The following is a 25,127-nucleotide window of genomic DNA, read 5'->3' on the forward strand; positions in this document are numbered from 1 at the left end:
TACCCTGAAAATATGGTTCTGTATATCTTAGCTTGTCTACTTACGGCATTGCAATAAGACTCTGGTCATAATTGGTGCTGTTGAGCATCACCGACCTCTGCTCGTTGTAGAGAATGTGTGCCTGATCTCCTTACTGCAGGAAAGGAAACGTGTCCAGCAATGCCATCAAACACACATGGATCCCCTTCAGGAGCGCCAAGGTTATGCAGCAGCAGCTGAGCTTCACGCTGAGGCTCATGACCGGTCAGTGGTGATGTGAGGACGTTGATTGCTTATTATGCACATAGCAGTTTAGATTTCAAGATGTTTGCTTGGTATTGAAGAATAGGCCAGATATATGCCCGAGGTCCCTAAACTTTATCTGAGGTTTAATAGGTTTTCCCTTTTTTTTTCTGGCAACAAAATTGGTGTTAAGATGTTAAAACACCTAACAAAACTTTTGCAAGGAATCATGCCTGCAGATACTTGTGGTGAAATATAAACAAAAAACCATGCTCTGACAGTATATACACTGTCTTTGAAACTGATCCACACCAAAGACGGCTTTCTTTAGAGCCTCGTCTCAAACAGTGTTAGATCAGAGGACGCCAAAAGGCAAACAGCACAAAGACAATGCACTATCAGGACACTGAGAGCTCGGGTGAGCAGCTACATCATGGGACCTCCTTTGCCAGTGTTAAAATATAAGAATATGTTTCCCCTTTCAGGCAACAAAACAGCTGTTAAGATGTCCAAACACCAAACTGAAACCTTTTAGAAGGAATCATGTCTATATTAACCACAATACTTGTGGTCAGAATGAAAATGTGGAAGTTTTTAGTTTGTTTGCATTCTGACCACAAATGTTGTGATTTAATACAGACATAATTCCTTGTAAAGGGTTTCAGTTTGGTGTTTTAACATTTAACACCTGTTGCCAGAAAGAAAAACCTATTCTCATATTTTGGTACTGGCAAAGGGGAGGTCCCATAATTTCTGGGATTCTTCCACAAGCAGTGGCGTGAGCAAGCACTTTCCTGGCTGCGCTTTTAGTCTGCACTCGACATTGGCAATTGTGTTTTTTTAAGTTGTCTAATTGTTTTTTATGAAGACGACTGGAGTGTGGCGCGACCTTCCACCATATACCAGCTGGGCCAGACTCTGCATGTCGAGGCGAGCGTGCAGATGTAACGGGTTCCGGAGACACTTGTAGAGGTAACTTCTTTATTACAACACAACACTCCAACAGTCCTGATACTCTGTTACAGCCTAGGTACACAGCCTAGGTACACAGCCTAGATGCTCTACTCTGGCTACGCTCTGGAACTCGCCCTCACAAGGTCGTAGAGTCGGGAGTTCCAGAGTCCCACCACTCGCTCTCACAACATCCCAGGGTCTTCAGATGGCTGGTCGTGGGTCTTGGGTCTTGAGTTACAACTCGCCCCCGATCGTCTAGGGAGCTCCCCTTTTTATGCCTAGTCCAACGAGGGGTGGGGCCGTGTGCGCCACCAGACATCCCACAGAGCACACACAGCCCCCCCCCCCCGTTGGCGGCGCCCAAAAGGCTTAAGCGCCTGGGAACCCAACGCCTGGCGCCCAGAGGCTTAAGCGTCTGGACCCCCTGGGAACCCAGCGCCTGGCGCCCAGAGGCTTAAGCGTCTGGACCCGCCCGGGAACCCAGAGCCCCCAGCAGCCCCTCCCTTCTTATGTCACTACATTACCCCACTCTACGTAGCCTCCAGCCGACCCGGATGTCAAAAAAAATACAATTGTACAATTAATTATTTGTTAACCATCAGAATGAGTGTGTGACAACTCAAGAAAAAAAAAATGAAAAGAAAGCGCGTCTCCCCCTCCTGTGGTCACCGATGCAGAACAACACTGTATAAACACATATATGCAGGATGAACGCACGCCCCAATCGCCCACTATACATGATGGCAAGGTGAGTGGCGTCGCGTTGGGACGAGAGTTCGTGGGCGGGGGTCATGAAAATCGTTTGAGTTTTGAGCGAGTCCGAGTGGCAGGTCCATCGGTCGCGACGGAGGTGGGAGGGGACCAACGACCCGCTGTTGCGCTTGTGTCCTGGGTCGCTGATCCCGCGGGCAAGCTTGTTCCCGCTGGGTCGGCCGTGGCGGGTTTCATTCCCAAGGCACCTGAGGGCGGGACAGCGGGACCTGCCCGAGAGTTAGAAGCAGCATCATCGCGGCGCGGCTCGTCAGACATGTCGCGCTCTCGGCCCCGGAGAAGTGAAGGAGGTGTGTAGGGTTGAATGTAAGGTTTTAGACGTGACGGGTGCACGAACCAACGTCGCTTGCCATGCTGGATCCTAACACACTGCGGGCGCAGAACGCGAATAATAACAACCGGGCCTCTCCAAGGCTTAAGCAGTTTTGAGGAAGTAGCCAATGGTACCTGCGGGCAGTGGAGCCAGGCGCGGTCCCCTTCTACCCAAACGTGGCGGGATGTGCGGAGATTCTGCAACCGCTCGTTGGCAAGCTGACGGGCTTCTGAGTTATTTTGAGCAGCCTCCCGGGCATCCACGAGACGACGCACATTAGCACGGATGTGGTCGGCAATCTTAGCCTTAGGTGCGGGCTGTTTAATGTGCAATTGTACGTCGATTGGGGGGGCAAACTTCCCTACCATACATAAGATAGAATGGCGAGTACCCCGTGGCCGCATGGGGCGCCATTCTATAGGCGGCCAAGACACCAGGTATGTGGAGATCCCAATCAGTCTGTGACTCAGACACCTGGTGGCTTAGCATGGAGGTAAGTGTCCTATGTAATCGCTCGACCATACCGTCAGTCTGGGGGTGATATGGCAAGGTGCAAATTTTGTGTGTCCCTAGCAGGTTGCACACATCCCGCAACAGGGTGGAAGAGAAATTTTTTTCTTGGTCGGTCAGCAGGCGTTCGGGAGCACCCTTATCCAGGACATAGCCCTGGAAAAAGGCTTCCGTAATGGCTGCAACGCGAGAGCTGTCCAGATGGTTGGACCACTCGCAAGGCGTATTGTAGCGCCGCGTGGTCGGAGGGTACTGTGAAATGCCTGCCATACACGTATGGTCTGTACTGATTTATAAAAAAAACTATAGCAAGCAATTCGCGGCGCGTCACGCAGTAACGTTGCTCCGCGGGCGACAGCACCCTGCTGCCATAGGCGACGACGCGCTCCACTCCATTGACAATTTGCGACAGCACCCCTCCAATTCCGGTGTTGCTGGCGTCTGTATCCAGAATGAATGGAGTGGTAAAATCTGGATAAGACAGAGTAGGAGCATCGACCAGTGCTTTTCGGACGGCATTGAACGATGCCTGTTCTAACGCTCCCCAACGGAATTTTACCTCTTTGGCCGTTAATGCGTGGAGGGGCTTCGCGATGGATACGAATCCCGCAACAAATCGTCGATAATATGAGGCAAAGCCGATAAAACTCCGCACCTCCCCAACAGAGGTAGGAGTTGGCCATGAGCGCACGCAATTTGTCTTTTCGGGGTCCGTGGCAATTCCCGAGCGGCTGACAATATGGCCCAAGTAACGAACCGAATCCCTCATGAGGTGGCACTTTTGCGGTTTGAATTTGAGGTTAGCCGCTCACATTTTAAGGAAAACTGCCTTCAATCGCGTGAGGTGTTCATCAAAAGTTTTGGTGAACACGATTACATCGTCGAGGTAGATTAGGCAAGAATCCCACTGGAGCCCAGCGAGGACCAGCTCCATCAAGCGCTGGAACGTCGCCGGGGCCGAGTGAAGACCCATGGGAAGTCTGTTGAATTGGAACAGTCCCTGTGGTGTGCGAAAGGCCGTCTTTGGTTTGGATGCGTCATCAAGGGGTAGCTGCCAAAACCCCGAGAGGAGATCCAAGGTGGAGAAGTAGTGCGCACCTGCTAAGGCATCAAGCGACTCGTCCATCCTGGGAAGCGGGTAGGCGTCGGCCACAGAAATCTTATTAAGTTTCCTGAAGTCAACACAAAAGCGGAGGCTCCCGTCGTGCTTCTTAACAAGAACGATCGGCGCCCCCCATAGGCTATTTGATGGCGCAATGACATCGGCCGCCAACATATCGTTGACGGCCACCCGTACATGTTCCTTTTCGGCCGGGCTCAACCGGAATGGGTTTTGACGAATTGGAGCGGCATCACCCGTGTCGATGTGGTGGCTTAGCAATTTAGTGCAGTCAATGTCGAATTTGCTTTGACTGAAAACGTCGGCAAAATCGCTCAACAGCGTGCGTAATTTAGCATGCTGTAATGGTGACAAATCCGCAGAAGTGGAGCAAAGCGCGTCGAGCCATCCTGTGTCAGGACCTGGCTTGGCAACGGAAGAGGACTCGCCCCCTACGTGACCCACGATCACATCTTCTGGCGGGGCTGGCGTTGCGTGAGCAAGCACCATTCCCTGACAGATAACGATCGTTTCCAATCCCGCATTAAGGACCTGGATAAAGGGGTCGTGGTCGCTTCGCACGAGCGTTTGTGCACACTAGAGGTCCGACACCCGCTCAGCTGAACGCGAAGGCCCGATCACAGCACCCCCCATGAACGCGTCGTAATCTAGGGGTTTACGAAACCGGAGGGGAACTAACATCTGAGAGCCAGGAGGAATGTGAATTGTGCACGCCGCCAACGCCTGCACCGTCGTAGATGCGGAGTGCAACCGAGTGGGTGTGGGTAGGAAGGCCATGCGTCGGCCGGAGGGGAGCTCAATACACCCTTTGTTAATGGGCATCTTCCCCAAGAAATCTGTTCCGAGGAGGCACGGAACGGCGAGGGTTGATGAGACCAAAATGGGCCCAACTAATTGGACGTCAGCAATGCGGATCTGAGCATTGATCCGTCCGGCGATGCCCAACGAACCCCCATTTGCGGCATAGCATGGCACATCAACTGGCTGCAAGGGACGGCATGTATCGGGCAGAATGTTATAAATTATGTCTGAAATGATGGTCGCCGACGCACCCGTATCGATCAACATACGAACATCAACGCCCTCGATGGAACCCACTACGGCAGAGGACCCTGCCGCCGCGGCAACGACCCTATGGGCCAACACGGACCATTGACCTGGTCCGAGCGCCCGGTTGTTCAATGATGGGCCCGAATCCCCCTCCTTTGTCTTAGTGATTTTTTGGTGTTTGTGGGTTTTCGGTTTTTTGGTATTTTTTTCAGTTTAGTGATTTTTTGGGTATTTCAGGTTTAGTAGTTTTGGGTTTTTTTTTCTGTTAGTAGTTTTTGGGTATTTTCTTCAGTTTGTAGTGGGTTTGGGGTATTTTCTTCAGTTTTTAGTGTTTTTGGGTATTTTCGTCGTGTTTTTTCGTTTTTTTTTAATGATTTTTCGGTATTTTATAAGTTTTTAGTGGGTTAGGGGTATTTTTGTCTCTTTTTACTGTTTTTGGTTACTTTTTCGGTTTTTAGTGTTTTTTGGGTATTTTTTCAGTTTAGTGGTTTTGGTTTATATTCGTCTGGTTTTAGTGATTTTTGGGCATTTTGTCGGTTTTTCGTGGTGTTTGGGCATTTTTTCGGTTTTTAGTGGTGTTTGGGCATTTTTTCAGTTTAGTTGTTTTGGGGTATTTTCATCTCTTTTTAAATCCTTTATATTAAGTTCACTTGCTTGCTTATGACCGTGCAAATATTTCGGTCGTTTTTTTAACCCACTTCCCGTGATCCAATCGAGCTGACATTTTGCACACAGACTCGTTGTGCGTGACAATTTCTTTTCATGAAAAAAAATTACCAAAATTGTACACTTTTTAGGAATTTTTTATATATTTAATTACCAATTGCTTAATGGCGCCAGGCAATCATCTGACCCATAGGTGGCAGCCATCTCAAGCCAGAGGACGAGAAGACTCTAGCCGCCACGCATGTGTAGGGGTTATTACGGGAGAAACGGCGGACAACAAACACAGGGTTGTCGGCACTCACATACACGGGTGGTCACACCGACGTCCGCATCAGTTATTGCCCACGCCCCAGCCCTCGGAGGCGATCCCTATAAAAGGTGGAACCCAAAGAGCTCGAGTTCAGTTCGACACGAAGCTGACCAGTGAAGATCCAAGACTCGGAGATTAGGCCCTGGGACTCCCCGGTCTCGCCGTCCTTATAAGGGCCGAGCCGGGTAAGCCAGTGGCGCGGCCCAGGAGCTTCCAGACCGCTGCCCTTGTCAGGGCAAGGCTGGTTAGCTGGTGCCGAGATCTGTGCTTGCCAGGGCCAGATCAGTCAGCCTCCCGTAGCCCAGTAGAGGAGGACTGGGGGACAGGACAGAGGGCTTAGTACTAGGGTGGGTTTCCCATAGTACGGGTGAAGGGGCCGATACCCCTTCAACTATTGTATCTGTCCCGGAGTTAATAAACAGTGTGTCTCAACGTCGACATCGTCTCCTCCGATACTTACTACACATGTAAAGGATTTATAGTGAAAAACTTTGTTTTTACGGGTTAATTTTTACTGTTTTCTTGGTTATTTTTTCGGTTTTTAGTGTTTTTTTGGGGTTGTTTTAGTGTTTGGGTATTTTTTCAGTTTAGTGGTCTTGGGGTATTTCCGTCTGTTTTTAGTTGTTTTGGGGTACTTTCGTCTGTTTGTTGTTTGGTATGTTTTTAGTATTTAGTGGTTTTGGGGTATTTCAGTCGGTTTCTAGGGATTTTTGGGGGTTTTTTTCGGTTTTTAGTGTTTTTTGTTTCGGTTTTTAGTAGTTTTATTTTTTCTTCAGTTTTTAGTGTTTTGGGATTTTTCGTGGTTTTTGGGAATTATTTCAGTTAATGATTTTTGGGTATTTTTTTCAGTTATTAGTGTTTTTGGGTATTTGTTTAGTGGTTTTTGGGTATTTCTGTCTGTTTATAGGGTTTTTTCGTTTTTTTGTGGTTTTGGTATTTTTTCAGTTATTAGTGTTTTTGGGTATTTGTTTAGTGGTTTTGGGGTATTTCTGTCTGTTTATAGGGTTTTTTCGATTTTTAGTGGTTTTGGTATTTTTTCAGTTATTGGTGTTCTTGGGTATTTTTTTGGGATATTTCCATTTCTTTTCAGTGTTTAGTGTTTTTTCGGGTTTTAGTGGTTTTTTGAGCTTTCAGTTTTTAGTGATTTTGGGGTATTTCCGTCTGTTTCTAGTGTTTGGAATTTTTTCGGTTTTTAGTAGTTTTTGGGTATTTTTTAAGTTTTTAATGGTTTTGGGGTATTTTTTTCAGTTACTAATGTTTTTGGGTATTTTTTTGTGGTTTTGGTATTTCCGTCTTATTGGGTTTTTTTGTTTCATTTCGGTTCTTGGTGTTTGGGTATTTTTTCAGTTATTAGTGTTTTGGGATATTTTCAGTTTTTAGTGGTCTTGGAGTATTTTCGTCTGTTTTTACTGTTTTTTTGGTTGCTTTTTCGGTTTTTGTTTTTGGGTTTTATTCCTGGTTTTAGTGGTTTTGGGGTTTTTCCGTCTGTTTTTAGTGTTTTTAGGGATTTTTTTGGTTTTAGTGTTTTTCAGCATTTTTTAGTTTTGGTGTTTCGTTTTAGTGTTTGGGGTTTTTTTCTTTTTTTTCGAGGTTTTGGGATATTTCCGCTGGTGGTGGTGTTGATGGTGGTGACCACCGAGGTACAAGTGCACAGCGCTCCCATGTGGCCACCACCACGAGGTACACGTGCACAGCGCCCCCGTGTGGCCACCACCACGAGGTACACGTGCACAGCGCCCCCGTGTGGCCACCACCACGAGGTACACGTGCACAGCGCTCCCGTGTGGCCACCACCACGAGGTACACGTGCACAGCGCTCCCGTGTGGCCACCACGAGGTACACGTGCACAGCGCTCCCGTGTGGCCACCACCACGAGGTACACGTGCACAGCGCCCCCGTGTGGCCACCACCACGAGGTACACGTGCACAGCGCTCCCGTGTGGCCACCACGAGGTACACGTGCACAGCGCCCCCGTGTGGCCACCACCACGAGGTACACGTGCACAGCGCCGCCGTGTGGCCACCACCACGAGGTACACGTGCACAGCGCCGTCGTGTGGCCACCACCACGAGGTACACGTGCACAGCGCCCCCGTGTGGCCACCACCACGAGGTACACGTGCACAGCGCCCCCGTGTGGCCACCACCACGAGGTACACGTGCACAGCGCCCCTTAAACACCAACCATTTAAACACAACCCCTCAATGCAAACCATTTAAACAACCTTTAAACGCAACCCTTAAACACAACCCTTAAACGCCAAACATTTCAAACACAACCCTTAAACGCCAACCATTTAAACACAACCTTTAAACGCCAACTCTTAAAAACCAACCATTTAAACACAAATCCCTTGAACGCTAACCATTAAACGCCAACCATTTAAACACAACCCTTAAACGCAAACCCTTAAATGCATATCCTTGAGTTGTGTTTTAAATGGTTGGCGTTTAAGGGTTGTTTTTGAAATGTTTGGCGTTTAAGGGTTGTGTTGTAAATGGTTGGCGTTTAGGGGTTGTGTTTAAATGGTTGGCGTTTAGGGGTTGTGTTTAAATGGTTGGCGTTTAGGGGTTGGCGTTTAAGGGTTGTGTTTTAAATGGTTGGCGTTTAGGGGTTGTGTTTAAATGGTTGGCGTTTAGGGGTTGGCGTTTAGGGGTTGTGTTTTAATGGTCGGCGTTTACATGGTTGGCGTTTACATGGTTGGCGTTTACATGGTTGGCGTTTACATGTGAAGTACCGGTGAAGACCCTTGACGCCGAGGTTGAGGCACACGTATATTTATTTCACAATACGACAGTGGGCATATACACACTCGAGGGGGTATCGGCCCCCTCACCCGTATAACTCGGGATACACCCCTAGCTAACTCTGTCCTAGCCCCGAATCCTCCACTAATGGGCTAGGGGAGGCTAACTGGCCCGACACTGGTAAGTCGGGCCCGGTACCCGGAGTTCCAGACCAGCTCTTACAAGAGCACCTGCTCTGGCTTTCGGGACCACGCCGCTGGCTCAGTCCTGTCCGGCCCTGAAAAGGACATCGAACTAGGGGAGTCCAGGGCTCTATCTAAGACGTCTTCAGTCTTCTTCCCTTAGCTTAAACATAACTGACTCGAGCCCTTTGAACATCCCCTTTTATACCCAACCCCTCCCTGAGGGGTGGGGCCCCGGGGGATCATAACGTTCGAACCAGCCCCCCCCAGGGTGTCTGGCTCGGACGTCGTAGAGGGCACCTCCTCGTGCACTTACGTAGCCCCGCCCACTGTGTTTGTTTTCCATAGGCTGCCATGCATAACGGGCCCTCTCTTTAACACCCCTACATCACCCCCCCCCCCCCCCCCCCGCATAGCTTGCAGCCGTCCCGGCTGCCAACATACAAAAATGACAATAAAAGTGCATTTACACCTTGACCGCGCGTGTGCCTCACTATTTTTCAACAATAACAAGAACAGCAACAAGAACACAACAAAATGCAACAGCAAGAAGAGAAAACAACCCGACGCACCCCCCCTTGAATAAATACGAATTCCGTAAAAAAACAACCTATATACAATTTGCAGGGAACCCACCATACACACAACACCAGGTGAACCCAACGTATGTACATTTCAATGGGCAGGGAACACACCACCCACACAACACACAATGAACCCAACATATGTACATGCAATGGGCAGGGAACACACCACCCACACAACACACGATGAACACAACCTATGTACACATCTTCCGGCCTCATAACAGTCTGCGCATTTTTGCGCGCGTCCTTGCAGCGGGCCCCTCACACGGGGTAACCCCGGGTGGCGGACCGTCAGGTGGCAATTGTCCGTCCCGGAGTGAGTCCTCATCCGATGCCGCGCGACCGTCGGTATCCCCAGGAGGGGTGGTCGGGCGTGAGCCCGTCAGTCCTGATGCACCTGGAGGTGGCACGGCCGGCAAGGCATTAGGTGAGAACGACGGAGACGGACCCAATGAGTCGGTCGACCCCCCACACGTTTGGCCACGCATGTGTGAAGTGGGTTTGTGTACCGCAGCGAAGGGTTTTAACCTAGAGGGGTGCACGAACCATCGCCGCTTCCCCCATTTAATGCGCACGCACTGTGGTCGCAAAACTTCGACCACCTCCACAGGGCCCCGCCACGGCCGCACCAGCTTAGAGGAGGTAGCCAGTGGCACTTGGGGACAGTGCAGCCATGCCTTGTCCCCCGGCTTCCACTGTATCATGTGCGCCCGACCCAGCCTGAGGCGCTCATTCGCCTTTTGACGGAGGTCCGAGTTTAGCATTGCAGCATCCCGCGCCTCTGTTAATTTGGCCAGATTAAATTTGACGTGGTCAGCCAATTTAGTTTTCCCTTGCGGCTCGGGGATCTGCAGCTGGGCGCGAACAGGCGGGTCGGGTTCGCGACCGTACATGAGGTAAAAGGGGGAAAATCCCGTAGCTGCATGGGGTGCCATCCGGTATGCCGCCAAGACCCCTTGAATATGCAGGTCCCAGTCAGTCTGTGAGTCCGAGACATTGCTGTGACATCATTGACGTAATGGTGCGATGCAGGCGCTCGACCATCCCGTCAGTTTGCGGGTGATACAGGGAGGTACGAATTTTCTTCGTGCCTAGGAGGTCACAGACTTGTTTGAGTAATTTACCGGAAAAATTTCTGCCCTGGTCGGTCAGCAGCCGCTCCGGAGCACCTTTGTCCAGGACGTATCCCTGAACAAAGGCCTCCACGATGGCTGCTGCCGACTGGTTGGCCAGGGGCCAGGCCATAGGCCAGCGTGTAAAATACTCGACACCAGTCAACAAATACCTATTGCCCCTGGGGGTGGCGGGAAATGGGCCCAAAATGCCCAGCGCGACAAGCTCATTTATTCTGGACACTTTGATCGATTGCAAGGGCGGGTTAGACTCCCGCGCCGGCGGTTTCCGTTGCGCACACCGAGGGCATGATCCCAATAGATCCCCAACATCCCTCGTCATGCCAGGCCAAAAAAAATCAAGTTGTAGCAGTGCAAGAGTCTTTTGGGTCCCCAGGTGTAATAGGCGCTCATGCGCGGCCCACACCACCTTGCCTCGCAACCCAGAAGGGACCACCAGCCGATGTCGCTGGGATTTGCCGTCCCAATGCATCAGCAGACCTTGCACCATTTCCCATGCATCCGAATCACCCTTCACACGCCCAGCACCCCCGACGCGACGACGCCACCCGAGGAGGGAGGTATCCTCCATTTGGAGGCGCCCCCATTCAGTGACGGGCAACCCCAACAGGGAATCTCTTCCCTGTTGTTCGATCGAATTAGTAACCAATGGTTCGTCGTCGTCGGTGGCTGCCAAGATCGGAACCGATGCGTCCCCTGAAGGCCTGCAACGTCCCGACCCCAGGAGGCATGCACATTCGGAGGTGGTTGGTATGCGCGACAGAGCGTCCGCATTCGTATGGCGAACGCCCTTACGGTAGGTGGTTTCAAAATCAAAGTCCTGGAGAACCTCCAACCATCGAGACAACTGTCCCGATGGTTGTTGAACTCGCAGGGCATACTGTAGTGCCGCATGATCTGTGCGGACGGTGAAATGCCGACCGTACAGATATGGGCGATACTGTTGGATGAAATAGACAATTGCCAACAGTTCCCTACGGGTGACACAATATCTTTGCTCCGCAGGAGACAACACCCGACTACCGTACGCGACTACCCGTTCCACGCCATCAACCACCTGGGAAAGCACACCCCCAATACCCGTATTGCTCGCATCGGTGTCGAGCAAAAAGGGCTTAGAAAAATCTGGGTAAATCAAGGGAGGGGCTTTTACCAGGGCGTCCCGAAGGGAGCAGAAAGCAGCCTCCTCCTCTTGACCCCAGTGGAACCGAACCCCTTTAGATGTTAAAGCGTGCAGGGGTTTTGCAATTGTCGCAAAATCAGCGACGAACCGTCGGTAATACGACGCGAACCCAATGAAACTCCTGACCTCTCCCACCGAGGTGGGAGTCGGCCAGGAGCTGACACACTGCGTTTTGGCGGGATCGGTAGCAATACCTGAGCGTCCCACGATGTGCCCCAAATAACGCACCGAATCGCGCAACAAATGGCATTTTTGGGGCTTGAATTTCAAATTAGCAGCCCGCATCTTTAGGAAAACCGCCCGCAAGCTCTGGAGATGTTCGTCAAAAGTTTTACTAAAGACAATAACGTCATCCAAATAAATGAGGCACGACTCCCATTGCAATCCAGCCAAAACCAATTCCATCAAACGCTGGAAAGTTGCCGGCGCTGAGTGTAAGCCCATCGGCAACCGGTTGAATTGGAACAGGCCATGCGGTGTACGGAAAGCAGTTTTAGGCTTTGAATCATCGTCCAGAGGAAGCTGCCAGAATCCCGAAAGTAAATCCAGTGTGGAAAAGAATCGCGCTCCCGCCAAGGCGTCCAGCGATTCATCCATCCGAGGGAGCGGGTATGCGTCGGCAACCGAAATTTTGTTAAGACGCCGGAAATCAACGCAAAACCGCAACGAACCGTCCTGCTTTTTAACCAGGACGATCGGCACTCCCCAAGGGCTGGTGGAAGGAGAAATGATGTCGGCGGCCAACATGTCATCAACAGCCGATTTGACATGGTCCTTTTCGGCGGGACTCAACCGAAACGGATTTTGGCGAATTGGCGCGCTGTCACCCGTGTCAATATGGTGACGCAGCAGGTGAGTACAACCCAAATCGTATTTATTCCGACTAAAAACGTCGGAAAATTCCCGCAGTAGTGTTTTAAGTTGTTGACGCTCTGAATCTGACAGGTCCGTCGATCCCGCACAAAGCGCCTCGAGCCACCCTTCATCGCTGTCCGAATGCGGTCGCGGCGCAGGGACAACGCTGACGTGATTTGCGACGGGTTCCTCACATGGCACCGGCGTTGCGTGAGCAAGCACGGTCCCCTGTGGGACCACCACCGTCTGCGAGCCCACATTGAGGACCGCGATGAAGGGTTCACCGTCCCCTCTTACTATGGTCTGGGCCGGAAGTAAATGAGGTCCACTAACCCCGGCCCTAGACGGCCCCAGCAGAACCCCTTGGGCCCCAACACCCTTAGCGAAGGGCCGCCGAAGTTTCAAGGGAATCAACATTTGCGCCCCCGGAGGTACGCGCACCGTTCTCTCTACGAATGCCGGCACCGTCGCGAACGCCGTCCGAGTCGTAACAGGCGATGGCAGAAACGCCATGCGTCTGCCCGACGGGAGCTCAATACATCCCTGGTCGATCAATATCCTAATCGGCATTTTGGCCAGGAAGTCCGTCCCCAGCAGGCACGGAACCGCCAGCGAGGAGGAAACAAAAATCGGCCCAGACAATTTAATATCCCCAATACAAATTTGGGCACGAATTTGTCCGATGATGCCAAGTGAGCCCCCGTTAGCCGCATAGAATGGTACGTTAACAGGCATCAAAGGACGACTCCGGACAGGGAGAATATTGTAAATCAACTCCGAAATAATGGTCGCCGATGCTCCCGTATCGACCAGGATGCGCACTTCAACCCCGTCGATGTGCCCCACAACGGCCGACGACCCCGACGATGCGGCTACCACACGATCGGCCAGCACGGACCACTGGCCGGGTTCGATATGAGTACCCGGGGTGGTGCGTGATGGTGCGATGGTGCGCGATATCGGCCCCCCTCTCGTTGCGGTGTTTGAGTGCGTGACGGGTGTGTGCGTGGGCCAAACATGTGGGGTGCCGCGACTCGCCGGGTTATGATGGTGGAGCTTGTGATGAGGCCCGTCGTCCCGTTGAGGTGTCGTCCCGCGCTGTCGAGGAGCGCGGCACCCCGAGGCGACGTGGCCCCGGACGCCGCAGTTGAAACACCACGGGAGCGCCGTTGGAGGAGACGGATGGTTGAAACGGCCCGGCCCGTCCCGGCCCGACCGTGCTCCTGTCGCCTGTTGCGGTCGGTGGTCGACGGCGTAGAGCTCCTCCGTCGGAATGGTGGCTGCAGCCACCGCACGCCCCGCCGATGCCCTGCTGGCTTTCCGCCGCAGTGACAGGAGGTTGGCGTGGAGGAGCCGCGCCGCCTGGAGCGATGTCATCTCCTCGTCCTCTCGGGCGACGACCGCGATGTCAAGGTCGTCTGCCAGGAGGAGGATCTTCTCCGTGACCATCGCGTCCACGCCGTCGTCGTCCATACGAGGGAAGGCCGACTTAGCCATCGCCAGGAGGCTCGTCCGATATGCTAGGGGCGACTCCTTCTCACCCCGCTTGCGGTCGTAAAATTGCTGTCGGCATTCAGCCGATGGTCCATAGACCCCGCCCAGCAGCTGTAGTGCCATCGGTAACGTAGACCGCTTCTCTCTCGGCGCCGATGTGAGGGCGGCGAGCGCGTCGCCGTCGAGGAGCGCCGGCAGCGCGCAGAGAGCCTCCTCATCGGACCATTTCGCCATCTGATGGGCGAGGAAACGTCGGCGAAAACCGGCCCAGTCCCCCTCCGCGCCGATGAACTCCTTCAGCGGGGGCAGTCTCTGATGAAGCGCAGCGGTCGTTGTGGACTCCCGCAGGCTGATGTCACCACCACTCGGCTGTGCGTCGGTGCGAACGGCCGATGGGATCGCCTGTCGCGCTTGTGATGACGTTGCAGCTTCAGCGACGGCGATGTCGGAGCGGATGTCTAGGCTGGCCACGCCCCGAACAGCTGTAGCGTCGATGGCGGGAATTTCAAATTCGGACTGCTCCGAAATGGCGGGAAGGCGCCCTGGTCGTTGGCTCGCCTCGCCCCGTGTTGGATCACCGGCCCCTAGTCGCGTGATGGTCTCCAGCGTGGCGGCAGCGGCATACAGCAGCTCCGCCAGCCTCCCGTGAGCCAGCCGTAACGCGTCTGGCTGCGGCCCCTCTTCATTTCGATGCCCCGGTAAGGAGGCGTCAGGCCCCGGCTGCACCTTGTCTTGTGGAGCCGTCTCGGGCTCGACGATCTCGGCAGTGTCTTCCTCCTGCGGTACTTTGGCCCGCGCTGTTTTCCGCGTGTCCATGTTCGAATTACTTCTGACACTTGAAGTACCGGTGAAGACGCTTGACGCCGAGGTTGAGGCACACGTATATTTATTTCACAATACGACAGTGGGCATATACACACTCGAGGGGGTATCGGCCCCCTCACCTGTATAACTCGGGATACACCCCTAGCTAACTCTGTCCTAGCCCCGAATCCTCCACTAATGGGCTAGGGGAGGCTAACTGGCCCGACACTGGTAAGTCGGGCCCGGTACCCGGAGTTCCAGACCAGCTCTTACAAGAGCACCGGCTCTGGCTTTCGGGACCACGCCGCTGGCTCAGTCCTGTCCGGCCCTGAAAAGGACATCGAACTAGGGGAGTCCAGGGCTCTATCTAAGACGTCTTCAGTCTTCTTCCCTTAGCTTAAACATAACTGACTCGAGCCCTTTGAACATCCCCTTTTATACCCAACCCCTCCCTGAGGGGTGGGGCCCCGGGGGATCATAACGTTCGAACCAGCCCCCCCCAGGGTGTCTGGCTCGGACGTCGTAGAGGGCACCTCCTCGTGCACTTACGTAGCCCCGCCCACTGTGTTTGTTTTCCATAGGCTGCCATGCATAACGGGCCCTCTCTTTAACACCCCTACACATGGTTGATGTTTACATGGTTGGCGTGGGGCCGTTGGCCCCCGAGGTCTCTCCCTGCTGCGTGCCGACTGCAGGGGTCCCGCCGTTTGCCGACCCCTCGCTGGTCTGCGAACAGCTGCTGCCGCCGCTGGGCTCATCGCTCGACGGCTCCCCTCCCTGGTCTGTACCTCCGCGAGCTCGCGTGAGAGGCATGGCTCGTCGCCGACTCCCGTACGCCTGTAAACACTGTGTTGCCTCTCCGCCAATCACACGCTCTGAACGGGGGGTCAGGGGTCGAAGGGCGAATGACGTTGCTCGCACCCGCGCGGCCTCCACGAGTGGGCGAGAACGCTCGTTTAAAGGGACCGCGGAACAGGTGTTTACGGTGGGTGTGAGCCCTCACACCGCACAAGTCTCCGCAGCGACAGACGGAGCGGGTACCCGTGGACGCACCGACCACCCACGTTACGAGCGTACACACATACACACAGCACCACACGCTCTCACCCACTCGTAAAACCACACGAGGCTGCGATGGGTTATTCATGATTTATTATTGGCCGACTGCGATTTACTTTTGGTCAGTATGGATCGGCGAGGCAGGTCTATGCTATCGTCCCAGGCTCTGTACCCGATTTATCTGATTTGATAGGCTCTAAGCGGTTCTGGTTCCTCTAGCCTCTATCCCAATACTCCCTTTCCGCTTACTCATGGTTAGATTCCCACGGCGTTCCGTTGGTCTCGTCCTCGCTGCGCACCTCGACGTGTCACACGGACGTTCGAGTGGCCGAGCTGGAGACCGTCCCGAGGGCTGACTACATCAAAGGCCTCCGACCCGAGGACCCTCCCGGCCAATCAGGTCGTCGTACTCGTTCAGCCGTATTCCCGGTTTCCCTAACAATGGCCGGCCGCGGCGCCGGCGGCGGCCCACAGGCGCCTTTGTTATGCCAATCAGCCGCGGCTTCCGTAACAAAGGCTCGCCGTGGGCTGCTGCGCGCCGGCGGTTCCCGAGCACACCGCCATGCCAATCAGCCGCCCCCCCCCCCCCTCTGGCTTCCCCTTAGTTCGTGGTTGTGGACCCCTGCCTGCCTCGCCGATACGTGTGGGGGGTGCGTTTCAACTGCGGTGGCTGGACAGCCCCCCGCCGTGACCCTGCAATCTTAACCCAGGTCACAGCGCCGCGGTGCGAATTAGCATCGGGGGGTCGTCCAATTCCCTGGCCACGGGAAACCGTGAAGATTATCCCTACGAGGGCTTTTGGGTGAACCTGCCCTCCAGGGGACCTCCCCTCGGAGCTTTATGGGGGGGGAATTGTGTGAGGGTGTGTTTGTGGGGAGTGGTGAGGGGGAAGCGGGGTAGGCCCCGTCGCTTGGTGGTGGCGAGGTCGTAGATGGGGCACCCGCCGAGCGGCTTCGCGGTGGCGACATCACAGTAGGCGTTTTAAGGGTTGTGTTTACATGGTAGGCGTTTAAGAGGTTGGCGTTTAAAAAAGGGGTTGGCGTGTTAAAGAAAAAAAGGGGTTGGCGTGTTTAAGAAAAAAAAGGGGTTGGCGTGTTTAAGGATGAAAAAAAAGGGGTTGGCGTGTTCAAGGATGAAAAAAAAAGGGTTGGCGTGTTTAAGGATGAAAAAAAAGGGGTTGGCGTGTTAAAGGATGAAAAAAAGGGGTTGGCGTGTTTATGAAAAAAAGGGGTTGGCGTGTTTAGGGATGAAAAAAGGGGTTGGCGTGTTAAAGGATGAAAAAAAGGGGTTGGCGTGTTTAAGAAAAAAAAGGGGTTGGCGTGTTTAAGGATGAAAAAAAAGGGGTTGGCGTGTTTAGGGATGAAAAAAAGGGGTTGGCGTGTTAAAGGATGAAAAAAGGGGTTGGCGTGTTTAAGAAAAAAAAGGGGTTGGCGTGTTTAAGGATGAAAAAAGGGGTTGGCGTGTTTAAGGATGAAAAAAAAGGGGTTGGCGTGTTTAAGGATGAAAAAAAAGGGGTTGGCGTGTTAAAGGATGAAAAAAAGGGGTTGGCGTGTTTAAGAAAAAAAAGGGGTTTGCGTGTTTAAGGATGAAAAAAAGGGGTTGGCGTGTTTAAGGATGAAAAAAAAGGGGTTGGCGTGTTTAGGGATGAAAAAAAGGGGTTGGCGTGTTAAAGGATGAAAAAAAGGGGTTGGCGTGTTTAAGAAAAAAAAGGGGTTGGCGTGTTTAAGGATGCAAAAAAAGGGGTTGGCGTGTTTAAGGATGAAAAAAAGGGGTTTGCGTGTTTAAGGATGAAAAAAAGGGGTTGACGTGTTTAAGGATGAAAAAAGGGGTTGGCGTGTTTAAGGATGAAAAAAAGGGGTTGGCGTGTTTAGGGATGAAAAAAAGGGGTTGGCGTGTTTAAGGATGAAAAAAGGGGTTGGCGTGTTCTTGGTTCTTTCGGTACAGTCATGTAGAAGGGAAATAATAAAATAATAAAAATAAAACATAATAAAATCAGTCTCACGACGTTTCGGCCACAACGCAAGCAGCCGTCCTCAGGTGAAGAATGAAACACCACCAAGCTTGAAGTGTATATTTGAGCTGGGTTGGAGGGGGAAGAAGAGCGCCTTGACAAAATAATTTGCATATCAATAGGAATTTAGCATATTTATGGGAAATGCGTAGGAGGTGGGCGGGGGGTTTCAAAGTCATTATGCAGGATTAGCAGCATCAAAGGGAGGGGATAGGCGTAGCATTAACAAAGGGAAGGAATGTTAATAGTATGTAGCTGCAGTTACTAAACCACCACGTAAAAAACTAAAGTATAAACTACATAGTATCATCAGTATACTAAATATACTCTCCAATAAGCTGAGCTACTAACAGTAAGTAATACATTACAATTCTATGTCGCACAAAATATATGCTTCCAGCTAAACTTTTTTCTCTTACATCACACGGGTCTACCCCGTACTATATACTACCATAGACAAACCCAACATTAAATTATATACTGTATTACTATACACACTCTATACCTTCGACTATAATATTACCCTAAGTATTATTCTACCCACCCTACTGTATACCATACTGCTGTATATTCACTATACAATTACGATACTGTATATTACCTTATACATTGTATTAAACATTACAATTTTATACTATTTATACAATCTGCTATACACTATACCATTGACCGTCGCGTGAAAGGTACTAAGAGGAAGCAACAAAATATGTCAATGGGAGAGTGGTGGTAGGAGACTTGCAGCGGAGCAAAGAATCCATTCCCTGTGGAGAATACAAGATATATAGTCAATGCCAGTGAGTGGACTGTGGTCTGAAAGTCACCGTAAACGTGAACACAATCAGTTAAGATCCGAATACATTATGTTAATGAACCCCCAGTCACCGGGCGTAGCTTCGCCCAAATAAGGATTGGCACTGGAAGATATCGGCAGCGGCCAAGAAGAGGTGACGTCACGCTCAAGAGCGCGTTGGTCGGGGGTGGGGTGAATACCTTGGTGACATGACGTCACTAGCGAGGCACACCTCCCCCTGGCGTTTGACGCCGATGAGGTGGGTGGGGAGGGGATGGTGGGGCTGGGTGGGGAGGGGCTGGTCACCCCGTGGTGCCCTTATAAAACTCAACGTTTAACCTACTCACGCCGGCTTGTGCCCCTCCCTCACAGTCGGGCATATTTGCGGAATACACCACGCCGCCGTTGACCCTGGTCATTGACCGAGCAACCCAATGTTCCTACCAGCTCCCTCTGCAGGAATGTGTTTCTGTTCATTTCCCATCACAACAACGGCAACAATGAAATAACCTAAGAGTTAAATATTACCGCTTGATGGAATAAATTATCCTTCACTTGCTCTAAGTGGAGAGGAATTTACTGTTGCGTTGCACAATTTGTTGAACAAATTGTGATAGCCTTGTGACCTTTACAACTGACACACCGCCCCAAACAAGATGTAAATTTTGATCTTGTTCAAGGGTTATTAAAGGCCCGAACATTACAACTGTGTGCGGTTTTTTTTGCACGTTGATATGCAAATTCCTTTGTCAAGGCGCCCTCCTCCTCTAACCCAGCAGCTTAAATATACGCTGCCAAGCTTGGTGGTGTTCATTTAGACGCTGTCTTTCCGACAGCCCTGTTCTTCACCTGAGGACGGCTGCTTGCGTTGTGGCCGAAACGTCGTGAGAATTGTATTTTATTATGTTTTATTTTTAATATTTTATTTCCCTTCTACGTGACTTTACCGAAAGAACCAAGAAGATGAATCCCTGCAGTCACGAAAGCTTTAAATCGAAATCTTTAGAAATAGTTTTAAACAATCCAGGACGGTTTGTTTTATGGCAACATTCCAACTGATTGTATTTGTTTGGGATGTCCCCGCGGCAGTCGAGGTTTATGGCAATTATCTGCAGGGATGGTGCGTTTCCGTTCCCAGCCGCGAGGGCATATCATTGCTACTGCGCCGTCCGTTAGCGTTGGTTCACGTTCAGAGCAATGAGGAAGCCCGCTTATGTTGCTTATGTTGTTGAGCTGCGTCGGCAATAAACCCAAAGGGCAACCTTACCCGGTAAATACAGTAAACCACATAGTAAACCACTGTAGTCTTCGTTCCTGCAATCAAGGAATAACAAAACTACACCAACTCTCTCCCGAAGCCCTCTTCTGGCTAACAGACCTCGACATTTTCATTTATCTCCTGAACATATTGCCAGAATTGGAGTAAATTGTAATATGGTGCCACCTAGTGGCGATACAGTTCAGACGAGTATTTTAAGTAAACAGGCGGCAAAGCTTAGTTATAGATTCATGTTCATCATTATCAACCATAATTAAATCCAATGCTGGATGGAGGCCTCTCCAAGCTGTCATCAAATTTTCTTGCAATGCAACAATTCACGAAGCACCTGCATACGAGCTGATTTCAGAGCTCTCCATCTTTGATCTTTAAAGGTGCATTTGAAATTGTTTTTATACTCCTACTGATGCTCCTGCTGTTGTGGAGTGACTAATGCAGCCAGCTATGGCTACAGGGTTTGGTGGTACATGTTTTTTGTCGTTTGTTGTGAAATTTCGGTCACAGTTCCTATGATCACTGTAACATTTCTTATGGCTTTATTTTGGTGATTTCAAAAGTTTTTTGGTTTAGCCATGTTTGTTTGTTGTAGTATGGAGTTAGAATGATGGCTTTAATCTAAGTAGTCTTGTGATTGTTGTTGTTTGACTTGCATCCCACTGGGATTTTTGCACAGCGTTGGTGTACGGTGCTTTTTTCTGGAAGACTTTGCAGTTTTCCATGGATTTTTCTGTTTGCGCATAGTCACTTTGAGATGTTTTCTTGTACATGTTTTTGTTCATTTGTCGCGGTTACACCCGATTCAAGAGCCGAATGGCTCACAGGGCTATACCAAATAAATGAAAATGAAACTGTTTAGACTATATTGGGGATCTTTGTGTTTGTGTTAGGTGCTCGCTAACAGCACTTGCCCCTACAGTCTGTCCAGGCTATACGGGATTTATTTGTCTTTGTGTGTTGGGAGCAAGTTTGAGTCCCGTGTAGTCGTGGGAGTTGAACGGGAGCCTGCTGCTACTGACATTCGTTGACTCAGGTTGGACAGACGCTGATAGACAGACACACAGAGACAGACAAGACAGGCGGACAGACACAGACAAGAGGAACACAGAGACAGAGATACAGAGACGACATAGACACAGAGAGGCAGAGAGAGACACACAGAGTCGAACAGAGACACAGACGGACAGAGAGATGTTGAATCGAACACACTGAACTCGCTCCATTGAAAGAGTTTCCTCGATCTTTGCCCATCCCCGGAAGTCGTCCTAGTTTCTATTTCATTGTGTGTGGTGTGTAGTGTAAGCAATGTGGGATATCGATGTACACGGACATGAACAAGATCAGCAGACAAGACGTATTTCATACTCTTTGGTTCTTTCGGTGAAAAGTCACGTAGGTAGAAAAAATAAAATAATAAATAAATCACGACGTTTCGATCGCAACACGAGCGGTCGTCCTCAGGCGAAAACATCCAGATATTGTCGCGGCAGAAGTCATGTGAGCTACGGCACGTGACAAAGATGAGGTGACCCCCCCCCTCCCCCCGTGGCTCGCCCCGCTCAGCTGAGCATTGTTTTAATGCGGTGGGCTCACGCGAAATAGATTTCTGCAGGACGAAGGTACTTTGAAAACCCATATAAGCGCACAACTTCATCTATCTGTGACGAACGCTGCACTTTCCGTCGTTTTCATGCAAGGGGCGCTGCAAACCTACGCACCCTCTGCATGAACAACGGAGGCGCAGGGACAGACGTTTGATCGCGTTGGAATTGATCTGCAGACGGCGGTCTTCTCGCACGGCCAGCTCTGTCACCTTTTCTCGATCCCGTGATCCCAACCAGGTGAAAGTCCGCATCGAACCGCACACCCAGCAAAGCCATCTACTTAACGACGAGAGAAAATTCACACGAAATGTCGTTTTCAATTAAGTCTTCCAGATGTAAAATGATATCCGATTTTAATTAAGAAATACAATTATCAAATTCAAAACATAATACAATTCAAAGTTGTTTCATTTTAAAACTTCAAAACGGAGCATCGGGTGCTTGCGTGGATGCGTCGTTCATGTGCAATTTTTTTCGTGACTTTCCTGGCCCAAGACCGTAAATGGTTGTGAGAGGGCACCGCAGGCGGTCCGGCTTGCTTCAACCCATGGTTGTCAACATCCAGACTTTAATCAGTAAGGAGCATTTCTCGTCCTAATTCGACAAAATCTACGTCAACAAGTAATACAAAATTATAATCCGTGTTGTAGAGAATGTATCTCCTCTACGTGTAACTTTTGAGTGGTATGCCTTGTAACTGATGAATGATCCGAGTGTGCTCCCTATTTCAAAGACAAGGAGTTGCTCCAGAGGGAGATGCTTCCTGAAAACACAAAAATACCCTTTGACCTGTATCACAAGAACAAGTCTCACCTGAGTTATCTGTACAGGTTACTTCCAAAACACACACTGTGTCCTAACATCACTTATTCAATGTTTGACCCTTATAGACAAAATGTTACATGTACGCACACCATCAGACAAGTATTCATTCAAAATTATTGACAGGCATGTTAACAAAATTTAATTACTGCACTGAAATATACTGCATCAGATTTTGATTTAAAGCTTTCGTGACTGCAGGGATTCATATTCTTGGTTCTTTCGGTAAAGTCACGTAGAAGGGAAATAATAAAATAAATAAAATAATTTTTATTTTATTATTTCCCTTCTACGTGACTTTCCCGAAAGAACCAAGAATATGCTGCATCAGGTTACATCGCATTAACAAGAAGCTAATAAAAAAAATACGCACCGTCTGCTTAACAGTGTATGTACAACATACTATTGCGCCATTCAAAACGAGTCGGCCATTGCATGCTGGCATCTTGGTAAAAATGTAGCAAATTCCAAACATTACCTACAAACTCCACAACTGAGATGCCACATCAACCATCGCCCCCTACTGACAGGCTCTTGTCCACATGCAGGCCGGTGCAGGGCCACCACCTTGTGCCACACAGGGGCAGCTGCTACTTGGGGGTGCTGTTAGAGTGTTTGAAATGAGATACGATGCAAAACTCCGAGTTGCCGAGGTGATTAAGTAAGCACCATATAAATGCAATTCATAACATAGTGAATGCTTGGGAGCTTATTGGCTCCCACTCCTGGTTAGAGATCTACCCAACCCACAGGTCCACAAAGACTGGCCGCTCTTACCCTGCAGGTTGCACCTAGGAATTGAGTGTTCAACTTCACATTCTTGTCATTAAAGGCCTGTGACAAAGGTGCATCTATTGGAGCGGCATCATCTCTGGCTTATACATCTACCGGGTCTCCATTTGACTTTGTATTGTCTCGGAGGAAGTCCACCCACACCTCCACTTCCACAAACTGCTGGGAGTTACCTCGCTCTGCCTCACAGTCAGAATTCTCCTCCTGCTTCACGTTGCCTCCATCGATGTGAAGGTCCGATTTTGGATTTGAATCTTCATGTTCACATTTTACCATCACTTCTTCGCTCTTCACCATCACTTCTTCACATTTCACCTTCACCTCTTCATATTTCACCTCGATACCTTTAACAGTGTCCAAGCTGGTATTTTCTTCCGGTTCTTGTTTCATGAGGGATGGGCTCATTGCAGCACTTTGACTTTCACAAGCTGATTTCAGACTCCACTCCTGATGGATCTTCTGATGCTTGTGTGTTCTCTGGTGTGCTACAAAATCAGACGAATGTGCAAATGTCTTCTCACACACACTGCACTTGAAGGGTTTCTCTCCTGTGTGAGTTCTCTGGTGTGCTACAAAAGTAGATGACTGTGCAAACGCCGTCCCACACACACTGCACTTGAAGGGTTTCTCTCCCATGTGCGTTCTCTGGTGTTCTACAAGAGTAGATGAAAGTGCAAACGCCTTCCCACACACACTGCACTTGAAGGGTTTCTCTCCCGTGTGTGTTCTCTGGTGTTCTGCAAGAGTATATGAACGTGCAAACGCTATCCCACACACACTGCACTTGAAGGGTTTCTCTCCCGTGTGTGTTCTCTGGTGTATTACAAGAGAAGATGAATGTGCATACGTCTTCCCACACACACTGCACTTAAAGGGCTTCTCTCCTGTGTAAGGTCTCTGGTGTGCTACAAACTCAGATGAATGTGCAAATGTCTTCTCACACACACTGCACTTGAAGGGTTTCTCTCCCGTGTGAATTCTCTGGTGTGCTACAAAAGTAGATGACTGTGCAAACGCCGTCCCACACACACTGCACTTGAAGGGTTTCTCTCCCGTGTGAGTTCTCTGGTGTTCTACAAGAGTAAATGAATGTGAAAACGCCTTCCCACACACACTGCACTTAAAGGGTTTCTCTCCTGTGTGAGTTCTCTGGTGCCGTGTCAAATTGCCAATATAATCCGTGCTGTATGCACACCGGTCGCATTGATGCCTTTTTGCACCGAGCCGCGCCGAGTACCTTTGCTCCATGAGACAAATTCTGCAGAGGAAGCGACAGAGGAAGCAGCAGCTGGAGACAGAAAAAAAGAATATCCACACCATCTACACATCAGTATCGATGCACAGAGGAATGCATATATACACTGTAACACATGACTTACACGTCTACTTATTCAGATATAGTGAAAAAGTGTCCTAAATTCATCACACGGGCTGTTATGGCACACAATGAGAGAGCAAATGGTCATAAACATGCCTGGAAGCCCTCATATTTTCAAAATGAATGTTAACACAATTTCGGCTGTCTGGCTTGAAAAGGATATCTTATAAAAGCTAAATTCAGCTGACATAGAAAAGGGTGTTGAAAATAATACTATTTGTGTTATGCAGAAATGTTCAATTGCAACTTAGAGGTGTGAAGCCAGGCACAGATGTCCTTGAATGCTGGGATGAACAGTTTCGACTTCTGCTGCTGCACGTGTGCTGTGATAACTTCCTGACTCCATTCTTACAAAGAGTTCCAGAGGGAAAAAAAACTGTTTTGGAAAAACCTCCGTGCTCAATAGAGTTAATAGACTTTACTGCAAATACAAACATGACACTGTCCACACTCAGAGGCGGAGCCAGGATTTTAGGGTGGGGGGGGGCAACC

At 50.2% G+C, this 25,127-nt stretch overlaps 1 protein-coding gene across 1 annotated transcript in view; it reads right to left on the reverse strand.

Moving 5' to 3' along the window:
• Positions 1–21,947: 21,947 nt before the first annotated feature.
• LOC133339604 (endothelial zinc finger protein induced by tumor necrosis factor alpha-like) overlaps positions 21,948–25,127 on the reverse strand; it is a 35,198-nt gene continuing 32,018 nt past the window's right edge. The window contains exons 5-6 of the mRNA XM_061547728.1: positions 23,431–24,545; positions 21,948–22,406 (exon numbers count right to left, since the gene is read on the reverse strand). Coding sequence (XP_061403712.1) covers positions 22,366–22,406; positions 23,431–24,545 — 1,156 coding nt within the window. The 3' untranslated portion in view covers positions 21,948–22,365. The remainder of the gene's footprint in view (positions 22,407–23,430; positions 24,546–25,127) is intronic.

This window comes from Lethenteron reissneri, unplaced genomic scaffold, assembly GCF_015708825.2.
Source record: "Lethenteron reissneri isolate LAM-NWPU_2019-01 unplaced genomic scaffold, ASM1570882v1 scaffold_1931, whole genome shotgun sequence".
Lineage (NCBI taxonomy): Eukaryota > Metazoa > Chordata > Hyperoartia > Petromyzontiformes > Petromyzontidae > Lethenteron > Lethenteron reissneri.